At 39.0% G+C, this 9,742-nt stretch overlaps 1 protein-coding gene across 1 annotated transcript in view; it reads right to left on the reverse strand.

The window, feature by feature from the left end:
• The window catches only part of iqgap2 (IQ motif containing GTPase activating protein 2), a 35,126-nt gene extending 26,241 nt beyond the window's left edge, over positions 1–8,885 (reverse strand). Inside the window, exons 1-2 of the mRNA XM_073466340.1 lie at positions 8,555–8,885; positions 4,335–4,434 (exon numbers count right to left, since the gene is read on the reverse strand). Of these exons, the coding sequence (XP_073322441.1) occupies positions 4,335–4,434; positions 8,555–8,600 (146 nt within the window). The 5' untranslated portion in view covers positions 8,601–8,885. The remainder of the gene's footprint in view (positions 1–4,334; positions 4,435–8,554) is intronic.
• Between the last annotated feature and the right edge of the window lie 857 nt (positions 8,886–9,742).

Consider the following 9,742-nt stretch of genomic DNA (forward strand, 5'->3'; position numbering starts at 1 on the left):
CAGTAGTCTGTAGGCCAGAGGCCAGTGAGAACTGGGCATTGTTACAGGCAGCACCCACACTGAGCCTAGCATGCTTTAGCAAGGGGGATGGATAGACTTACAGTTTGAACTTTGGGACCAAAGGGTAGAGTCAGGCTTACTTGTCGAGTGGACAATGTGAGGTAAAGAGGTGAACAGTAAAGAAGATGTCTAATACTGCTCTATTTAGTCAAACACCTGAATTTATCACTGGTGAATGATTTATGTGTTTCACATCTGTAAGACAATAATGTGTTATCATGAGCGAAAAAGGGATTTTTATCTCTAGAAGGAATGACCACAGTGATGTTTGAAATAGCTAGAGACTAAATACTAAATAGAGTATATTCAGTTTACATCACAAAAATGCTAACCTTCTTCCCAACTGATGTAATTTCCTTTTGAAAGGTCCAATAGTGGCTACAGAGCAGTCTATGCTAGACTATTCCCAGAGACATTTGGAAAAATCCATTCCAAAGAACTAGTGAATGATTTGTGACCACAGCGAGAATCTGTTACACATTATCTTACTGCCTGGAAATGACACCATATTTACTATCATGGCTACGCCTCAGTTCCACTGGTTCTACTCTGTAAAGTTTTTACCTTTTGGCTCATCATCCTACAAATGAATGTATTCTTTGCCAAAGGGAGTGTACAGTGCCCAGTGATTTAACTTCCAAATATGTTGTATTTAAGTTTCATTAATTCCTGCAGCTCCTACCTTTCAGAGTGCAAACAATACAATGTTAACTCCCACATGCATGTGCACAGATACCTTGTTTAGGTTAATTAAGGCTGTGTAGGTGCTCCAAAGATCCAGTCCGCTAAAATGTGTGTCAGCACATTCAGGACAACCACAACACACCATGCACTGTCAACACAAACCCAGTGGAGTGTGCAGGTTAGGCACTGTGAAGAATAAAGCATCCTTGTAACCAAGTCAGCTGATACTGCATATTATGTAAGAATATGAACTCTCCCATACTTCAGTATAGTCACTGAATATTTGCTTCAAGTTATATCCTAGTTCTGTCTTAGTCAGTAAAGATGTCCTTATTACAATACATGAACCAAGCTGCTTCTCTTGTGAGGATTATTTTGTGAAAACATTAGGAAGGCATTAGTTTACAGGCTCTGGGCTCTTGGTAAGGGATGAGGGATCAAGACACTTAACTAATCAATTAATTTATTAGTTTAACTAAACAAAAATTAGGCAGAAACTTTTTTGATAAACAGTTAATAGTTCCAGTCAACTTTCAAGCAGAAATGGGGCGCCAAACCAGGGCAAAACAGTGATGCATTTTAAGTTTCATATCTCCATAGAAGTGACATAATAAAAGGTCAGAGGAAATGCTGATGATAGTCAAGATTACTAAGAAAAAAAAAGATCTGTTTGGCGGGAACATGGTCAAAGCAACATCCTGCATGGGTAACAGAGCTCTCCTGTGAAACTTCACTTCCTGTACTTAAAACAATGTTGGGGGAACTTGTCTTCTGGAGCAGGACAGACTAGCACTCCTGTTTACAACACTCCAAAGCAGGCCTTCCTGTGATTGTCCTGCAACTCACCAGGATAAACAAAAGACAGCTTTCTGGACTCTGGGACCTAAATCTGTCCTACCTCAACACATGATTAGCAATATACGCTAATTTGCTTGGAGCAACATTATTTTTGTCACAGAGGGTTGCTTCTGAAAACTGCGTCATGTAGCTTTAGTCATGCTGGTCATGAGTTTGTGATGGTGCATGTGCCTGTGTGTCTGCAATGGCTGAATTTCAGCAAATGTGGTTGGATAGGGTGTGTCTAAAAATTAGAACAAAAACATGCTCCAGATATCCGGCAGACCTGTACCAAAGCAAACTAAAAGGTTCCTCCATCCAAAAAAGCTACAAATGTAAACCATCCACTGTTTACTCACCAGTAAGGGAACAAAGTCTCATTCCTGAAACTGTGTGTGTATGTGTGTTTGTGTGTCTATAAACAGACAACACCAACAGCAGTAAGTAGTTAGAACTTTGAACAAAGCACGTAGACCACCTACTATGTAAAGAAATCTGTGCATATTAAATATGAAATTTCATATGTGCCATCAACCATCAGCAAATCCGCCAATAAAAAATGAGTTTGCATACTACCACCCTGGACATTAAAGGTGAAGTAACTGTCTTCTTAAACCAACGGTATAAACATATATTTTCGTTGAAACTGCTGGTTACTTTTCATTTGTTTAAGCGGCAATAAGGCATTTGACACGGATGGTATACTGTACATGGAGCTCAATGAATTAACAAGGGATCTAAAAAATAACTGAAAGAGATCAAATTTTAAAGAAAAATACTTTATCTGTTCCAATCAGTTGCCTGTTTTTCACAGAACACATTTTGACACTACAGCACAGGAGTGGCTGATTGACTCGTTTTTAATGCCGTCACCCAGTCTGTGACACAACACCATAAGTGTTACTAGTAACACCTTTGCTTCTTCTACTATGACAAGTCAAAATGTCTGCTGTGACCTTTCACCTATAGTGTTGTTGTAGATCAGGTTAGGATATCATTATGTTTGAGGCAGCATTTTCCTGTGTGCACTGTAAAAGAAATCTATTTTGAATTAATAATATCAGGGACATCACAAGATACATGATGGACTCAACACTTTTATGTACTTATAGTCATTTGGCCACCCAACAAGAGATCAATTTAAATGTTTTTTTTCCACTTACTGGAACACTAAAGAGCATTTTGGCCACTTCTGATGTTCTAGATGTTCTAATTGAAGAACAGTGTCACCAGTGTTAACAAAAACATAAATGTACAATCAAATTTTTTCTTCAAAGATCATAACCTAGGTGTACTAAAATAGTTGCTTCTACACAGTTGCCTTGTTTTAGTTACTGCTGACTCCTGACCCCAGAGAACAGAACCTAATCCCACGCTCTGCAGGCGTCTGTCTTAATCCTAATCTAACTTGACACCTTTCCCAGAATAGAGGTTCTATTCCACAATTCACAGGAATATAGAAAAGTCGCTGTGCACTGGGCTGGAATAACAGGAAGCTAGAAAGTGAAAGTGTGAGTATGTGAGAGTTAAATGGTGGTCATTTTGAGGTCAACCTTGGAGTATTACTGAAGCATCTGTCTCAGTTAGCCTTTCACAAAAGTTTCTCAGCACAATACACAAAAAAAGTGTCATAATCTAGGCGTGGCCCTATTAAGATGGATAAATCTGTGCTTTGTTTGGCCTACCTGTCCTTGTAGACCCTTATTATCCTGTGACATAAGCAGATAATGTAAGCTATTCAGTCAAACTGTACTGAGTCAAAGTGCAAGCTCAGTTGTCAAACAATAATCTGTGAAGAAATGCTGATACAAATGAGGCTGCACATTCACATATAAAAGAGTGTCCAAGAAGAAGCATGACTGCTGAATCATCACTAGGCTACAGAATGCTACAGTGGGTTTAAGTATAAATAATCAATCCTGGGAATCAATCTCTCTCTGAATGGGTGGGGCTGTCACAAAATCTGTGTTAAGAGAGGCACCGACACACATCCTCTTCCTTCCTGTTCAGATGAATGCCCTCATGAAGAAGACAGGAAGTGGGTTAGTTTTAGTTTTGCTCAAGAACCTCACAAGAAAGAGTCTTCATCAGGTTTATGTTGTCTTTAGAATTACTTACTTTTAAAAAAAAAGAAGATTCTTGATTCTTCTAGCAATCATTGCAGGTTACTGGAGACACATTTTTTAACTATACCTACTGAGAAAATTATCGACAAACCTTCTACATTTTGAGTTTTCTATTTGATTATTTCAGTGATCAGTGAGATTAAGGGCACAGCGGAAAGAGAGCCATGCTTTCCACTAAGTCAGCAGCACCTGCCCTGCCTTAATCACACACGTTCTCATGAATGCTTACCGCTCCATCTCACGTGCTTGCTGCTTCTGCCTTTATCTGTCATTACAGCTACATACTAATACAAAAATGATTTAACTACACACTGCTTTGCTCCCTTATCAATCATATTTTTCTCACTTTCTCTGCCATCGCTTGGTTTCTCAACTACTTGCTGTTGTTTTTATATCCCCAAAAGGATGTTCATTTAACTGTTCTACATAATCAAACATTAAACAAACCTGGTGCTCCACCCAAGAACACACCCAATATAATATTGACAAGCTCCGAGTTGTGACAAAGCAAACAATGTAAAGGAAAGTGGTTGCCTTTAATCAACATGTGCGATTAAGTTCCTCTTATCTTTGAGATCTTTCCCTTCATCCCCTCCCTCCTTCTTGTCAGGCCTCCTCCCGTCTCACCGTTTGGCCTCCTCTAGGTGACACAGATACTCGTAGGCGATGTTCTGTCGTCTCCTTTCATCCATCTCCTCTGCTGACAGCCTCTCGTCATCCTGAATGGCTAAAAAAGGCAAGAAAATTAAAAATGAAGTTACTATTTTTCATTTGTTAACATACTGGTGTGTCATGTGTTCTTATTGCTCTAAATTACACAATTACAGTAAAAAAGTGGGACATAATTATTATGACATTTAGGGTTGTGCCTGTGTCCCAAATCACACTCTTTACAACAATATTTTTTGTCACTTGGATGACGCTGTGCATTCTTCTACATGGCAGGAAATCTGCAAGAGGGTAACACAAACAAGCATGGAGGAGAGTAAATGTGGCACAGAAGAGGGTTATCCTGAACAGGAGAAGGACCCCAACCAGCTGGGACAAAAACCAGCAGCTTGTTCTTTAACGAGAAGCTACTTCTGTTGCATAGATGTGGTTTGGGTATAAAAAAGTCTGACATGGCACAGAAAACTGTAGGCCTACTGTCAAAATGTTATGAGAAATAGGCCTTTCGTTTGGATATTTTATATAAACTATTCATTGAATTTGCAGAAAATGTGCTATATCGTGAAATGTATTGCTTTATGGATATGACATTAGTAAGGCTGACCCAAATGCTTCAAAGCTTTGACCGTTTCCATGGTAATCGACACCCAAATCAGTATGATGCCATCTGTTGTCTGTTGTCTGATGTCTTTTTTTCTTTTTTTTATGCATTACATCAAAAATGCCAAATAACCCAATAGTAGCAGTGCACCATCATTCATTATACATCACATTAATTATCATTAGTTATTCTTAGACAAGGAGATTTAAGCTTGATAGTTGTGTGAGTCGCAGGTCTCATCTTAAGTCACCAGCACTGTACTGAACATGGGACGGTGACATGTGACTGTGCAACAGCCAGGCTTGCAAATTACAATGCTAGGAAGATGTTGAAAAAGTCAAAAAAATTGGCAAAGATGATCCCCAAAAGTTGCGTGCCAGATATGCAAAAGAAAAGTGGCATATTACAAATTTGAGTTTGGCTAATCAGCTGAAAACTGTACGTAACAGCTTAGCTTTTCAAATGCTAGAAATGTCTTTATAGCTGATATTATGGCTTTTAGTCCTATGAAAGCCTACTTGGATGCTTGGTACAAGTTTTAAGGGAATTGTACTGACAGGGATACACATGGTACGGTACACCTCTAACATTAGTGTGATAGTTAATCATCTTAACAAGCATGCATGAAAGACTGTACCACACAACCTGATCACAAACAAGAGGATAATTCCTGTTAAAGGATGTTTATTTTGACTGTTGAGAGTTTAAGTTCCCCTTTATCCCATGCTCCAATGAACTCTTGCTTGAGGGAGATGAAATGGCCAGGTCAAAGTGGCCTTAGTGGGGTGCCCGACTGACAAGTGACTTCTGCTGAGAGCTGATCTTTACCTGCAGCTTAATGAGATCTCCTCCCCCCAACGCTTCTTACCCTGCTCTAATCCAATCAAATCTCTTTATTTCTGGCTGAGTGAAGGGACAATCTCAGCCCTGGGGGCTCAGTTTAAGAACACAGCTTTCACCAACTAGACCAAGCAGTTGGAGTGCAGGCTAGCAGCTGAGGTTTCACATGGAATAGCGTGTTTTTTATGGTTCATCTTGTTAATTAAGGGTGTAGTACATCAAGAAACACATACTGTATACACATATGCATGCAAACACACAGCAGTCAGGTTATCTTCTGTCCATGGGTTAGTGGATATTACCACCTCTAAGGATGCCAAAAAAACTGGTTAAACCTGCTGATTGAGTTGCCCAAGTAATCCAATCCCAAAACCAAGAGGATGGCAAAATATTACTCCTTTGACACCACTGTCTACCATGACATAATGTTTATGATATTTTAATTCATCACACTCATAAATCTGTAATTCTTACTAACATGATATGCCTTATTTACTTAGTGTCTTTTGTAGTATTTTGCATCTGTAAACTGTACATTCATTGTATTTGGAACTACATTGTGGAGCTCACGACAATTTTCCCCACTGGGCCAATTAAAGTACATTCTATTCAATCTAACCTCTGTGGGGCTTGCCTGGATATTTTAAACCTCTCTGTCATTCTCTGTTAACTTATGTCTATTCATCAGCCATCTGCACAGACATCCGCTTGCAAAGTCTCAGTAGAGGCTTGACATATAATACTCACATGTGGGATGAGACACAGGCCAAACACTTGCACATATATATATACAGTGTACACCCACACACAAAATGTGGTGTCTAGCCAATTGAGTGAAATGCCTAACTCCTCATGAGCACAGTATCCGGCCATCCGACAACAGATCAGTGGCCCAGCTGTGCAGTTGACATGGACGCAAATGTGTATGAACAGTCGTCTCAGAGGCAGAGCAATGCCAGTGCAGCCATTACACACTACCTCTACTGACTCACTCACACACTTCCTGTAAGAGGTTGTCTGCACCGAGCATTATATTTAACCTTCAGGATGGGTTTGTTGTTTTTAACGTGTCACAGGATCACCAGACCCAAGTTACAGGCTCTATGATTATGAGTCATGCTTTTGTTTAGCTGAAGGGTTATTCCACCAAAGTTTTTCTTTTTTAAGGAGAACCACACATCAAGACCAACTTTGCTTTTGGGTTGGCTCCATTTCACAGACAAATCTGGGAACTAGGTTAGTCCAATTTAAAGGATATGTTCACCCAAAACAGAAAATTCAGTCATTTGTAGTTCACAAAAAATGTCTGGGGCTCCACAGCAAAAAAAGTGTTGCAGCATTTTCCTAAATAACTGAAGTCGGTGGGGACTTGAAAAATCAGATAACGATATATTGGCCGATACACACATATTTTTTTTCAATAATTCCTAAAATGTAGTTATCAAACACTTCTTACAAAGATATCTAACAAGAAGCAGAATATTATTTTGTTACTTGTTAAACTTTATTGTCCAAAATGTCTACTCCGCTGGCAATTTAATAATTACAAAAAGTATCCTTTTCTGCATTATAAAATGTTTTTACATCAGTGCGTATCGGACAACATGCTGATATATCTGTGATGATCTAATATCGGCCGATAATATTGGCCAACCGATGTATTGCTTGGGTTCTAGTTTAAATTCAAGTCTCCAGAAGCCCTGGGATCCCAAATTGATTTGAAAAAAGATTTCTGTGGACTTTTAGACTTCCACCGACTTTCCATCGGCATAAGGGTGAGTACATAATGACTGAATTTTCATTTTTGAGTGAACTTATCCTTGCAGGGTAGAACTTGCTTTTGCACAATGTCAACGCCAACAAATTAAAGACAGCTTGATGGTCCTTAAGACTATCTCACAGCAACAAACTACATATAATTTGTAGCAGTTTTCCTAGGAGGCACACCTCTTTTGAATCCACATTCATCTATGAATACAGCTAGGGTACTCCTGATGCACAACAAGAGTTGGTCAATAAAATTCAATGGGACAAGTCAGAAGTAGAAAGATTGCAGTGATGAGAATTGATTGGTGTTATCTCTTAAAGCTGCACTTTGCCCTCAGATGTTGGTCAGTGACAAGATACATAAAGTTACCTCTAACTTGGTCAGGAATTTTGCAGACTTTAGATGAGTCAGTGAGCACAGTTACAATCTTGACATACTTACTGAGTCAGTTATATATTTCTCAACAGCAGCAAAATCCCGAGTTAATGGTTAACCTATGAGAAAATGCCTTATGTGTAGACAGGCTGATATGCTGCCTACCACGATTAAATAAATAGATTAGAAAAACTGTGGTGCAGTTGGGGACAGTTTGAAGGAAAAGTACAATTCAAAACGTAACTGAATCAATGAGCGTGTAACCTCCTAACATCTACAGTCTGGACGCTGAACTTTGCACAGCTTTAATGTAACAACCAGCATGCAAGTCATTCATCCAAAAAACCTCACCCACTGACATGTTGTTCACTCTCTGACCACATTTCACTTCTATTTTGCCATTTTGTCAGGGGCTGCCACACCTACTGAGGTTATCCTGTCGTTCAGAGGAGCCAGGTGCTGCTGAACCACCTGCTGCTCATCAAACATCCCTGACATGACACTTGATGTTAGCTTAGATTCATCCTCTGTGCCTCACAACCAAGCAGATACCAGAGTTTACGATATTATAACTTAAAAAGACGTGTCACTTACTCCCATAGCGTGGCTTTTGTAAAGTGGAAGTTTCTTCATGGTACATCTTGCGTCGTTTCCTCCACTTGTGAACTCGTGTGAACTGGAAATAACTTCAGCCAACGTTACAGCAGTCAGCCAGCAGCCTCAGAGGATATACTGATATGAATAAAGTAACTGCTGTAGCTGACTGGGGAAAAACTGCCGAAAATGGGGCACAACGGTCCTCAAAAGTTTCATGAAAGCACCAACTGTCGGTTGCGGCAGACAATCCCCATGGTGAGCACTTCTTTGGCTTGACTTGTGAACAAAGTGTTTGTGTTATCTCGCCGCTCCCGCTGAGCTCAGAGGTGAAATGATTGACGGGACAGATTTAGCACCTTGCACCACCTGCTGGTCAAAAGGTGGCTCATGCTGCATTCACTGCCGCTGGGAAAAACGGGAAATACTGGCACATCACTTCAGTGTCAGTGCTGCTCTCATGCTGTGGCTGTGCTGTAACTTTATTCTCCTCTTGAGTTGTATTTAATATTAGTTTATTTTAAGCTTCTATTTTATTTCAATCTCATTTTATGTTGTTTTTTAAAAAATATTATTATAATATTATAGGTTTGTTATGCATAACATAAAAACACAATGTTGCATAACAAAGCTTGGTGTGGCCTTTTTGTCTCTGAAATAAAATTCTGCCAGTTACATGTGGGCAGTTATTTATAAAAAAAAAAAACCATAAAAGTAATAGCCAAAAGTATTGTACTGTGAAAGTTAATCATTTCAATGATTTATCCACTAGGTGGCAGCATAAGTTTGAGGTTATGAATGGAAGACTCTGTAGGGAGCACTGGTGCATACTGTATTTGTTTCTCTGGACTTAAACTCAACTGTCTGGTGTTTCTAATGCTTTGTTTGTTTGTTTGTTTGTTTGTTTGTTTGTTTGTTTGTTTGTTTGTTTGTTTGTGTTTACCTCATTTAATTTCAGTAAGACTTAATATTAGGAACAGTAACAGTTCTTTGTATTGTATTGTACAAAACAATTCAACAACACCACAATACACCGCTGCATATATTGTGCTCTTCTATATTAAACTTTTCTTTACATTATAAGTTGATAACTAAGTTTATTTTTTTCATTTAGCTTTTGAAGTACACATTTGAAAGTACCAGTGAACGCATGCAAATACACTACTTGAATAAAGATAAAAATTCTGC

The sequence above is a fragment of the Pagrus major genome, chromosome 5 (assembly GCF_040436345.1).
Source record: "Pagrus major chromosome 5, Pma_NU_1.0".
Taxonomy (NCBI): domain Eukaryota; kingdom Metazoa; phylum Chordata; class Actinopteri; order Spariformes; family Sparidae; genus Pagrus; species Pagrus major.